Source organism: Tachyglossus aculeatus, chromosome 10 (assembly GCF_015852505.1).
Source record: "Tachyglossus aculeatus isolate mTacAcu1 chromosome 10, mTacAcu1.pri, whole genome shotgun sequence".
Classification (NCBI taxonomy): Eukaryota; Metazoa; Chordata; class Mammalia; order Monotremata; family Tachyglossidae; genus Tachyglossus; species Tachyglossus aculeatus.
The window spans coordinates 4223335-4236423 of record NC_052075.1 but is presented as its reverse complement, the minus strand read 5'-3'; the positions used below and the strand labels follow the sequence as shown (position 1 = coordinate 4236423).

The window sequence follows — 13089 nt, the reverse complement described above, 5'->3', positions numbered from 1 at the left end:
AGTCTAAAAGTCTAAATAAACACCACACTGTACGGTACCACGGATAGCCTGGGGGTCGGAAGGTCGGGGGTTCTAATCCCGCTCCGCCACTTGTCTGCTGTGTGACCTTGGGCAAGTCACTTTACTCCTCTGTGCCTCAGTTACCTCATCTATAAAATGGGGATTCAGACTGCGAACCCACTGTGGGACAGGGACTGTGTCCAACCTGATTTGCTCGTATCCACCCCAGCGCTTAGTACAGTGTCTCATACATCATCATCATCAATTGTATTTATTGAGCGCTTACTGTGTGCAGAGCACTGTACTAAGCGCTTGGGAAGTACAAGATGGCAACATATAGAGACAGTCCCTACCCAACAGTGGGCTCACAGTCTAAAACGGGGAGACAGAGAACAAAACCAAACATACTAACAAAATAAAATAAATAGAATAGATATGTACAAGTAAAATAAATAGAGTAATAAATATGTACAAACATATATACATATATACAGGTGCTGTGGGGAAGGGAAGGAGGTAAGATGAGGGGGATGGAGAGGGGAACGAGGGGGAGAGGAAGGAAGGGGCTCAGTCTGGGAAGGCCTCCTGGAGGAGGTGAGCTCATTTAACAGATACCACAGGTATTACTATTATTTTGCAGCTGTCATGGAACAGTTAACCTCTGTCATGAAGGGTGGACATGGTGGCAAATTTGGAAACAACCAATAAATATTAGAGATGGGCGATCACTGCCACAAGTCTTATCATACCATGATGATGCAGTTCTGGATTTTAGGGGGCCATTTTGTTGGTCAAAAGGGCGCTGAAGAAAACTGACACACTGATTCCCTTGTGGCCGAAAAATAATGAGAAGGGGTTTGCCTTTCGAATGAAATTTTACACCTCCATGACACCCATTCACCAGAAAAAAAAAAAAACCAATTATTTCCCATATAACTGAGGATCCTTCTACTCAGTACTTAGTACAGTGCCTGGCACATAGTAAGCGCTTAACAAATACCATTATTATTATTATTACTGAAGCCTTGGACAGCAATAAAAACTCTGCTACTAAATTGGTTCCTGTTGCTAAATTCACTTGGCTGTGGATTTAGAAATGTTTCATTTGCAAATCTGGCTACGCTAATATTCTGGGGAACTGGGTTCTAATCCCAGCTCTGACACTGGCCAGTTGTGCGAACTTGGGCAAGTCACTCAACTTCTCTGTGCCTCAGTTTAAATAACACCAAACAAAAATCTAACTTTGGTAAAACAGGTTTCCACACAAATGAGGATGCATCTGTAACAAATGCTAGAAAAACCTCCCTGATGAATGCGGAAAATGAAGAGCTATAGATATATATTCCCCATCTTTTTGCCCCGATATATTACTTCATAAAATAGGTGGATACACTTGGCGCATCATCATCATCATATTTATTGAGCGCTTACTGTGTGCAGAGCACTGTACTAAGCGCTTGGGATGTACAAGTTGGCAACATATAGAGACAGTCCCTACCCAATAGTGGGCTCACAGTCTAAAAGGGGGAGACAGAGAACAAAACCAAACATACTAACAAAATAAAATAAATAAAATTGATATGTACAAGTAAAATAAATAGAGTAATAAATATGTACAAACATATATACATATATACAGGTGCTGTGGGGAAGGGAAGGAGGTAAGATGGGGGGTGGAGAGGGGGTCGAGGGGGAGAGGAAGGAATCTCTTTCAGAGTCAAACAATAATAACAATAACAACAACAGTAATCTTTGTACTTGTTAAGTGCTTACTGTATTCCAAGCACTGAACTAAAAACGGAATAGATTCAGGTTAACCAGATCCCATTATGAAGTTCCCAGAGTAAGTTAGGAGGGAAGGGAACTGAGGTGCGGAGAAGTGAAGCAATTTGTTCCAGGTCACACAGCAGATAAGTAGAGGAGCCGGGATTAGAACCCAGGGCCTCTCACTCCCAGGCCCAGGCTCTTTCCCAAACCCTCAAAGACTGAAAAGTGCTTCCTTATCAAAAATGTACAAAAATTTCCCCAATCACGCGGTTTTCCCATTTTCCAACAGAACAAGACTGCGACACGCAACTTCTGCCCCCTAATTTTCAGAAAACACCCGTGGCGGTGACCAGCAATGATCAATTACGACACCTTTAAGTGCCTCCCCGTGATGTCCCAACTCTGCTTTCAGCGAAGGTGTCGGCCCCATGCCCAGTGCAGCCTGCAGAACCGTGGCCGGAGGCTCTCCGAGGAGTCCTGGCTTCTAGGAGACAGAAATGGCATTAATGGTGGTAGGTGATTTTGGCCTTCGCCTTAGCTACTAATCAGTCAGTCAATCAATCAATCCCTGCGTGCAGCATACTGGACTAAGCGCTTGGGAGAGGACGCTATAACAGACTTGGAAGACACGTTCGCTGCCCACAATGAGCTTACAGTTTAGAGGGGGAGACTGTCATTAATGCCAACAAATAATCTATAATAAGTAATTTATATAGCTGTAACCTGTCAGCACAATCAATTTATTGATCAATTCCTGTGTGCAGTGTGCTGGACTAAGTGCTTGGGAGACGACGTTATAACAGATTTGGGAGACACGCTCCCTGCCTGTGACGAGCTTACAGATTATAAGGGGAGACGGACGTTTAATACAAACAAATAAATGATGGGTAAGTGGGGTAGATCTCCCCCTTCTAGACTGTGAGCCCACAGTTGGGTAGGGACTGTCTCTATATGTTGCCAACTTGTACTTCCCAAGAGCTTAGTACAGTGCTCTGCACACAGTAAGCGCTCAATAAATACGATTGAATGAATGAATGAAGGGCTGAGGGAGTTCAGAGCTTTCCTACTCACAAGACCAAACTGAAGACACCCAACCGAGCTGGGAGACGAAGTCGTCCAGAGCCCTTTTGAAAACGGAGGAGGAAGGAAAGCGCTCCTTACTTACACTGGTGCTGTGAAGGCTGTCGATCTTCATCAGTTGCTGCTGAGCTACCTGCAGGTAGCAGAGGTTCTGGAGGAGGAAGCGCGAGGAGCTCCCCAGGCCTGACACCTGCCAGGAGGAAGGAAAACTCAGCTGGTGAGCAAAAACACCTTGGGCTAGAGCAATATTTATTTCTATTAATGCCTGTCTCCCCCTCCGGACTGGAAGCTCGTTGGGGGCCAGTTCTATTACTCTCTCAAGCGCCTAGTACAGTGCTATGCACACAGTAAGCACTCGATAAATACGACTGATTGACTACCCACTTCCAAGTGCAAGGCAGCTTGGCCTAGTTGATAGAGCCCAGATCTGGGCAGAAGACCTGGATTCTACTCCTGGCTCTGCCACTTATCTCTTGGGTTACCTTGGCCAAGTCACTTCACTTCCCTGGGCCTCAGTTCCCTCATCTGCAAAATGGGGATTCCATACCTGTCCTCCTTCCTACATAGACTGTGGACCCCACGTGAGACCTGAAGAGCACGTCCTTGGGAGTCAGAGGTCGCGGGTTCTAATCCCGGCTCTGCCACTTAGCACCTGTGTGACTTTGTGCAAGTCACTTAACTTCTCTGTGCCTCAGTTACCTCATCTGGAAAATGGGCATGAAGACTGTGAGCCCCACGTGGGACAACATGCTTACCCTGAAACTACCCCAGCGCTTAGAACAGTGCTTGGCACATAGTAAGCGCTTAACAAATGCCAGCATTATTATTATTATCTTATAGTCTTCTACACTGTGAGCCCACTGTTGGGTAGGGACCGTCTCTATGTGTTGCCAACTTGTACTTCCCAAGCGCTTAGTACAGTGCTCTGCACACAGTAAGCGCTCAATAAATACAATTGATTATACCTACGCCTGTGCTCAGTACAGTGCTTGATACATAGTACGTGCTTAACGAAAACCACATCTATTAATAGCATCATCATTATGCTCAAGTGGCATGGCCTAATGGAAACAACACAGGTCTGGGAGACAGAAGACCTGGATTCTGATGCCGGCTTGAATCCTTGCCTACAAGTGACTTCATTTCTCTCTACCTCAGTTTCCCCGCCTGTAAAATGGGGATTAAATATCTGCTTTCTCTCTTTCCTTTATAGGCCCCATGTGGAACAGGGACTGTGTCGTATCTTGTGTAAATCTGTGTTTATATCTCATGTTTAATGCAGTTCTTGGCACATAGCAAAAGTTTAATAATAACAATAATAATAATAGTAATGGCATTTATTAAGCGCTTACTATGTGCAGAGCACTGTTCTGAGAGCTGAGGAGTTTACAAGGTGATCAGGTTGTCCCACGGGGGGCTCACAATCTTCATCCCCATTTTACAGATGAGGTAACTGAGGCACAGAGAAGTTAAGTAACTTGCCCAAAGTCACACAGCTGACAATTGGCAGAGCCGGGATTTGAACCCATGACCTCTGACTCCAAAGCCGGGGCTCTTTCTACTGAGCCACGCTGCTTCTCTAATCAACTCAGGCATTAGTGCTATTTTTATCAATCAATCAATCAATCAATCGTATTTATTGAGCGCTTACTGTGTGCAGAGCACTGTACTAAGCGCTTGGGAAGTACAAGTCGGCAACACATAGAGACAGTCCCTACCCAACAGCGGGCTCTGCAACCTCCTTGCCCCTTCTCTACGTGTACAAATATCACCTTATCCAAAAGCCCAATTCTCGTTGCCTTAATTACCTTTGAATACTTACTCTGAACAGTAACTTTTCCTGGCCCCAACTGTAACGAAACCTCACCTCGCAAAGCATGAGTGACTAATGGTTTCTTGGAAATGATGCACAAGACATCAAGTCCATAAAGGGATCAAACTTCGGCAGATGCATGAATAATGGGTTCAAGAAAAAATATTTGCACAAAAAGCCCTCTAAGCGGAAGCCCCCGTTGCTTAGAACTAGCAAAATCCCAATGTCAAGCAACACATTCTCGAGCCTTGGGTCATTACTACCTGGAATGCCAAGTGGAAAATATTCACCCTGCTCATGGAGGGAGCGAAAAAATGAAACCTTCCAGAGAAATGTCGGTAGCCGTGAACAAAAGAAAAGTGTACTGAACTTCTATCTAAAAAGCTGGGGTGCCCGGGGCGTGCGGGGGGAGCCCAGTCTCTTTCTAATGGTCATTTTTCCTCAGCCCGGGGACAGAGAGTCGGGGCGAGGCTCTTCCTTAAACCGCCAAACTGTCCGGGGCCTCTTTCTTCTCTTGAATCCTCTAACTCTAAAGGATTTACTGCATTTTCTTTAGTCATGGGTTGGAAGTGCTTCGTTGGCCTCTGCTGAATAACCCCAGCGGGAGACAAATGGCCGCAACTCAAGGAAAAGGAATCGGTCCCCAAGGAGAGGGGAGGGAGGGGGGAAAAAATCCTGCAGCTGTTTAGTTATTTATTAAATCTACACGGAGGAGGCTGGGGGCCGAAGGGAGGGGAGGCGAGGGGAGAGAGCGCAAGAACAAGGGAAGGAATCACAAGAATATGGCTTCCCATCCCCCCGAGCTTTATGGTTTTTTCGGCTTTGTGGAGATCAACAGGAGAGTTGATCTCAGCTACCCTCCTACCAGTCCTGGGCAGAAAGGGCAAAGGATATTAGCTTTCCTTTTTCATTAAAGAGGCCCAAGGTGGGAATACTTCAACCCCAACCTAACGCATTAAATTGTACCGCGATTTGTTTCTAGGTGATTTTCCGGGGTGGGGAATATCCACGATGGCAAGCGTTAATTTGACCTCCGCTCATGTGGAGGCTCTGCCTAGAGGTGAGAAACATCACGAACCCCAGATTCTCACCAATGCTGTAAAGCGGCTATTTCTATACCTGGTGAATTGGGTTCATCTGTAAAAACGCAGGATTGATTGTGGGATTCATTAGATGTGGTAAACCGTGGGGCACTCCGAGGCCTGCTTCAGGGAAAAACAAACAACAAAGTTTAGATCCAGCTCAATAAAAATAGGATTTTAAAAACAGAGCGAGTCAATTGACTGTCAAAATATCAGGAGGGCATTTTTTTTCCTTTCAACTAGTCAGCAAATTCAATAGGACTTCAAAGAGTGGTAGAAATGGTATTTGTGGAGTGCAAAGCACTGTAGTAAGCACTTGGGAAAATACAACAGAATTAGTTGCTAAAAGTCTGGTGGAGAATTACAGAGCTTCAGTTGTTACATTAACTTCTCAGTCCTCTAACTGCAGAATTCGGGTGACCATCCTAAGAACTTTGGAAAGGTTTCTTATATGATATTTTAATATGTGGTGTAACCCAAGTCTTATTCGACATTGTTTAGCAAAATTTTACAGTACTTGGACTAAAAACGAAGAAACATTTCTTCATTCCAATATTTTAGAGGACATTTCAGAGAACTAAATGTGCTTGAAAAGTGAACACAGAGCCACACACCTTTTGTGAAAACTGAGTTATCTAAAAAACATCATTTTAGCCCCCTATTTCACTCAACCTCTCCCTAGAGCTGTTGACTGAGTTTCAACTTCAATTTTCCCTACTGAGTTTCTGAGAAGTGATCAGAAGCTGGGAAGGGACCAGAAGGCTGAACACCAGAAGGAAAAGAAGCTGGGTTCCTTCCTACATAACCTACAGACCGGCTTGCCACCCTGTGAATATGTGTTTTAACTCTTTTTAAGCCCAAAACAGAGAACTGGCTTCACCATTCTGGGCAGTGGGAGAGGGGAGGGGAGGGAAGCAAGAGGGGAGGAAGAGGAGGAACAAGAGAAGAGAAAGAAGGCAGGCACTGGGCCCGTGGAATGTAAACAGCAAATTCGCCTCTCGAGGCCATTAATTCCTTGCCTCTTCCTCCTGCTCTCGCAGGGGCCCCGCTCTTGCGTCCCCACAAACCCACTTGGCTCCTTTTCAATCCAAGTCTTAGCCCAAGTTATCTCTCGTCTCTCCCGGTGGATCAAACACTCTTTCTGCTCTCGTTCTAAAGTATCCGTCATCGCCCTTCCTCTACGAATCCTTCCCTAAGTGGGCCCGAGATCGCGACCTCACTCGCCTTCAGTACTCATATATATGAGTACAACTTACATAGTCCATGATAGGGAAAGCCGAATACAAATGTTTACGCAAAATCCACATATTTTTCAGCTTTGGCACTTTGTTTTGGAATGAGGTGCAGTTGTGTGTATGCTGTGTCCTTGGACGGGTGAGTCAGTGTTCCCTGCAGACCAGGGGAGAGAGACCTTCCTGCTAACCCTGCTCTGTTAATACCTGATCCAGTATACAAATCCCTCTCAAATGAAGCATTAAATTGAGGGGTTTAAACTTCTTTAACACTCAGTCAATACCAAAAAAATTCAGCTAGGCAATATATGGGATCATTTCTGTACCTCCTCTTCACAAACGAATCATGGTAGAATGCTTCCCAGTCTCTAGACTGTAAGCTTGGGTGGGCAAGGAACGGAGTCTACTGACTCTTTTTGAACTGTACTCTCCCAAGTCCTTAGTACAGTGCTCGGCACACAATAAGCGCTCAATAAATACCACTGAGGATGATGAATGTCTAAAGCACCATTAAACGATCCTGGAAAATGTGACTCTCTTCTTTTTGGCTTTTTATTTAGCAACGCCGAGCTAAATAAAATGCCCAAAAGGAAAAGATGTGTTTTCCCTGCCAGAGCAATTCAACTGGCACCGTATTTAGAAAGCCTCGGGCCCCCTTATTCCCGTGAGACACCCACCTGGTTTACCAGCACATCCACGTAACTGGGGTTGAAGCAAAATCTGCAACATGGCAGGATTATTTAAACTCTTCATGATCTGTATTGGGTTTGGTTCTGGAAGTAAACCCTTCTGATTATTGAGCATCTTAAACGAACCCAGAAAGAGGAAACATTAGAACCGGGAAGATGGAAGCTCCTAAGAACTAGTCCTCGTTTGGGAAGCGCTTGTGGATCCTCCTCTGCCCGGGCTGTAACGATCCCCGCCATTCCGGGCAACCGCTCGCTCCCTGCGGATCCCGATCAGTCCATGGAAACCAGGGAATCCTGGTGGGCTATGCTTACTTTGCAGGAGCCCAGTCTTCAAGGACTGTCAGACCCAAACAGGGGCGGCATTGGAGGGGACCTAACCTCCGGTACAAGCCCATCCCGCCCCAGCCCTGAGGGTCCTCCCTCCGGAATCGGAGAGGGACCACCTAATAATAATAACTACGGTACTTGCTAAGCACTTACTATGTGCCGACACTGTTCTAAGTCCTGGGGTGGATACAAGTCAAACAGGTTGGACACAGTCCCTGTCCCACAGGGGGCTCACATTCTTAATCCCCATTTTCCAGACAAGGTAACTGAGGCTCAGAGAAATGAAGTGACTCGCCCAAAATCACAGTGTAGACCCGTGGCGGAATTAGAATCCAGGTCCTTCTGACTCCTAGGCCTGTGCTCTAACTACTAAGCCATGCTGCTTCCTCCTCCACACACATGCTCTAAGCCACATCCCTGCTTCAGCCAGCCCCACCTTTGAACCCCAGCCTCCTGGAAATTCTGGGGGACCGGGGATGCTGGGGTGATATGTGCCGTCTCTTACCGCCCGCCCCCATAATCTCTGACCTCTTTTAGGGCACGTGACCTCAAGATTCAGGAAGTCGGCACAAAATTAAACTCTTATATTCTAGGCTTCGGGCTGATCTAAAGTTTTCTCAACAGGTGAACCTAGCCCAGGGTCACGCATTTTGGCTAATGGTCCTCTAAGTGATAAAATCGCGATTAAGAAAATGACACAGCAATTTGTTGAACACCTGTGACAAACTGGCATCTGATTCGATGCATACACTTTAACTGTACTCCCACTTTATAGCTGGGAAGGTTTAGGTCATCAGAAATCTTTCCCAGATCTTGCCTTCTCTGTTATTTCCTTTGTTCTGTATTTTAATTAAGTGCCTATCCCCAACTCTGCTAGGCTGACAGTTCCTTGAGGGCAAGGATCATGTTTTCTAATTCTCTTGTAATCTCCCAAAAACTTAATTTAGTGCTCTGCACATAATAGGTGCTCATTAAAGGCTACTGATTCATACCTTGGTTGGCACTCTTAATTTGTTCCATGAAAATAAAGTGCCAGGCAAATGACAGCTAAACAAAGTTGGTTTCGCTTAAGACATAATGTCAGGTATGTTCCTTAAGACTATGAGCCCCACATGGGACACGGACTGTGTCCAACGTGATTAGCTTGTATTTACCCTGGCGCTTAGTATGGTGCCTGGCATATCGTAAACGCTTAACAAATACCATTACAAAAATTCATACATTCCCCCCCCAAAAAAAAAAAACTGAAGCAATACAAATATACTTTTAAGAATGACAAAAATCACAGTAGAGTTACACAACGGAAGGGTAAATGAGAGCGATCGATACTGAAAGATTTGGAAATTAAGACTGCTCATAAGTCAATACAGGTCGGAATTTTCCAAGCGTTTTCTTTCACATCCCTTTCAGTGAAAAGGCACCGTGGGTTCACGGATCTGCCATTACCAACACTAAAAAGATGTCAAATGAGTTTTCATCACTCCATCGGTCCAAATCCGTCCAAGTGAGGGAACGGAAAGCTAGACCTTAGACTGTAAGGTCACTACAGGCGGAGAACGTGTCAGCTAATTCTATTGTAATGTACTCTCCCAAGCGCTTAGTGCAGTGCTCTACACATAGTAAGCACTCAGTAAATACTATTGATCGACTGAAGCACGTCTCCCCTCTCGACTGTTAACTCGTGGGCAAAAGACGACGTGTCTACCAACCCTGTGATATTGTACTCTCCCAAGCACTTAGTACATAAATTTCTGCACTCAGTAAGCGCTCAACAAATACAACTGATCGACTGACTGAAGCACTTAGTACACAAGTTTCCGCACTCAGTAAGCGCTCAACAAATACAACTGATCGGCTGACTGGGGTTTGTTCTCCGAGTGAGAGAGTGCTCAACTTTGTACCGCCCTGGGGGATAGAAGACTAAGAAAAGAGTGTTTTGACAGGGATGACTGCTTTAATGCTAGAGAGAGAACCCGCCCCCACCCACTTACCATTTGCTGGGCCGCTATCAACGCTGCCAACGTGCTTCTCCCCGGTGCCCCTGGGGCACAGAAGGCCACGCGGACTTTGTTTCCCTGGATGGTCATGCCGTCGGTCGCTCGTTGCACCTCCTCGGCCTGCTCGGCGGTGTCGTATTCGACCACGGCGAAGCCGCCAACGTAGGAGCCCTCGTCCTGTGCAAACTGACGGCACACATGGTCCGTTAGAAGGGGACTCTTCCCCGTTCAATCCATTGATCGTATCTTTTGAGCACTTCCCGCATGGAGGGTGCTGTACTAAGCTCTTGGGAGAGAACAATTCAACAGAATTTGCATACACGTTCACTGCCCATAACGAGCTTACGATCTAGAGAAATGGATGGTCCTGGAAACGTTCCCTGAGAAATATTCCTTTCCTTCCAGGTGCCCCCTTTTCATTCATTTAATCACATTCAGTGGTATATATTAAGCGCTTACGGTGTGCAGAGCACTGTACTAAGCGCTTGACTACGCAGTGTCCCCGTAACCAAGTCTGCATTTATGCGGTGATCGTGTCTTTCCCAAGCGCTTTAATACAGGGCTCTTCACCTAGCAGGGGATCAACGCCCATTACAGATTGACTGATCGAGAGACAATCCAACCCACACCCGGAAGAACGGATGAGATCAGGGGCCTCCCTCCAGATGGCAAGCTCGTTGTGGGCAGGGAATGTGTCTGTTCATTGTTATATCGTACTTTCCCAAGCGCTTCCTACAGTGCTGTGCAACCAGTAAGTGCTCAATAAATATGACTGAATGAACGATACCAACACCACCTTGGATTTGAGGTCTACTGTTCAGGGCCGTCCCTCTGCTCAAGTAAACCCACCCAAACTCAGGCCAATCAAAGATGGCAGGAGGCTTTACAGGTACCCTCAGCTCACCCACAGTTTACACTACCTTTCCCCCACCCCCACTCCCTTCCTCCACCCCCGGGCTCCACAAGCTGGGCAAGCCTGGCCTCATGACTGGCAGACTGAGGGCACCCCAGGAACAGGCCATCCTGCCTTGCTTGCTGTTGTTAAATAATAGTAACGATGATAATAATGACGGCATTTGTTAAGCGCTTCCTCTGTGCCAAGCACCATTCTAGGCGATGGGGTTAATACAAAGTTATCAGGTTGTCCCATGTGGGGCTCACAGTTTTCATCCCCACTTTACAGATGAGGTAACTGAGGCCCAGAGAAGTGACTTGCCCCAAGTCACACAGTTGACAAGTGGCAGAGCCGGGATTAGAACCCTCGGAGGCGACCCCGGTGATCATCATCATCATCAATCGTATTTATTGAGCGCTTCCTGTGTGCAGAGCACTGTACTAAGCGCTTGGGAAGTACAAGTTGGCAACATATATCTCCTCAAAAAGTCAGATGCGACTTCTGGGGCAGGTTCAGTTCTTCCAGTGATACAAAAAGTTGCACAGCAGAACTGTAGGCTTGTTTTGGGGAGGGAATGTGTCTGTTTATTATTATACTGTACTCTCCCAAGCGCTTAGTACAGTGCTTTAAACCCAGTAAATGCTTAGAAATACAAATGAATGAACCTATGAACGTACCACTCTGTTGACCCTCCACCCAACCCCTCACTGCCACCTCACCCTGGCGCTTAATACAGTGCTCTTCACACAGTAAGCTCTCCATGAATACCACTGATGATGAGGAAGGCGATGCTTTATTCCACTGGTGATAGGGAAAGGATCACCCAGAGACCAGTAAGTTCCCAAATGACCGGCCACGTCATCCCGCAGTATTTATCGAGGCAGTGGGCTCTGGTGGGAACAACATGAGACGGAGTCAGAAGGCCTGGGGCAAGTCAGCCTCTCTGGGACTCAGTTTTCCCACCTGGAAAACGGGGACGGATACGCCCGCTCTTCCCACCTCAAACTGTGAGCAGCATGTGGGACAACGACTAAGTCCCACCTATCACGCCCACACTTAACACAGTGTTTGGCACTTATTACACGCTTGAAATATACTACAAGTAATAATTAAGCAGAGGACATAGTCTTTGCCCTTGAGAGAGTTATGGTCTAACAGAAGACAAGCTATAATAGGCAAACCAAAACACACCAATTTAAGAGTACCTCAGCCTTGAACAGAGTTCTGTACGTTCTCCCATAATGCCTGTTTTTATTACCTGTTTTGGAAAGAAGGCTACTGGGGAAGCTCACTGTGGGCAGGGAATGTGTCTGTTTACTGTTATACTGTGCTCTACTAAGTGCTTAGTACAGTCCTCTGAGCGCTGTTCCGAAAGCGCTCAAGAAATACGACTCAATGAATGAATGAATGGGGAACTGAAGAGGACATGTCGAGTCCTCTCGGATTTCCCGGACTTCCCGTTACGTGAGGTTCTTTGGGAAGGTAACATCCCCGTGTGGTTGGAGAATGGACTGACGGACTACATGCAGTACAACCCTGCCATGACCGTGACCCTGCCGTGAAAAAACAGGCCGGTGCTTTTCTCCAGGGCCTAGTATGGGACTTTGGGCAAAGTCCGTCCTTGGAAAAAAGCCGTGAGAAGAAATGACACGGGCAAAATGTGGCATAGGTGGGCTAAGGAGGCCTTAGGGGGGATGAGACACAAATGGAAAGGGCCCCGGAGGAGCTGGATTTCACAAGAGACTCCGCAGAAGGCTCAGCATTTGCCTAAACAGAGGGACAGCAACCGCGGCAGGGACCACGGCATACCCTCTTGGTCTACTCCAGCTGAATCTAGGCTACTGAGGCACTGAAACTTTTTTTTGTGGTCTTTCAAGGATTCCCTCCTGGTCCTCGGAGGATTCCACCTTCGCTCCTAGGACTGTTCCAGAACCGTGGAAGGCCATCAGGGATGCACGGAACTCTCCGTTTTGGATGAATCCCCCAACTCTCACTTTTTTTTTCTTAATTGTACTTACTGAATGCTTACTGTGTGCAGAGCACTGTACTAAGCGCTTGGGAAGTACAAGTTGGCAACATATAGAGACGGTCCCTACCCAACAGCGGGCTCACAGTCTAGAAGGCTCACTTGTCGGCCTGGGAGTCAGAAGGTCATGGGTTCTAATCCCGGCTCCGCCACTTGTCTCCTATGGGACCCTGGGCAAAGA

General features: G+C 46.6%; 1 protein-coding gene across 1 annotated transcript in view; it reads right to left on the bottom strand.

Annotated features, from left to right (window-relative positions):
* The window catches only part of RAVER2 (ribonucleoprotein, PTB binding 2), a 51266-nt gene that overhangs the window by 16648 nt on the left and 21529 nt on the right, over positions 1 to 13089 (bottom strand). Inside the window, exons 4-8 of the mRNA XM_038752671.1 lie at positions 9982 to 10173; positions 7652 to 7778; positions 5780 to 5865; positions 2933 to 3037; positions 2140 to 2251 (exon numbers count right to left, since the gene is read on the bottom strand). Of these exons, the coding sequence (XP_038608599.1) occupies positions 2140 to 2251; positions 2933 to 3037; positions 5780 to 5865; positions 7652 to 7778; positions 9982 to 10173 (622 nt within the window). The remainder of the gene's footprint in view (positions 1 to 2139; positions 2252 to 2932; positions 3038 to 5779; positions 5866 to 7651; positions 7779 to 9981; positions 10174 to 13089) is intronic.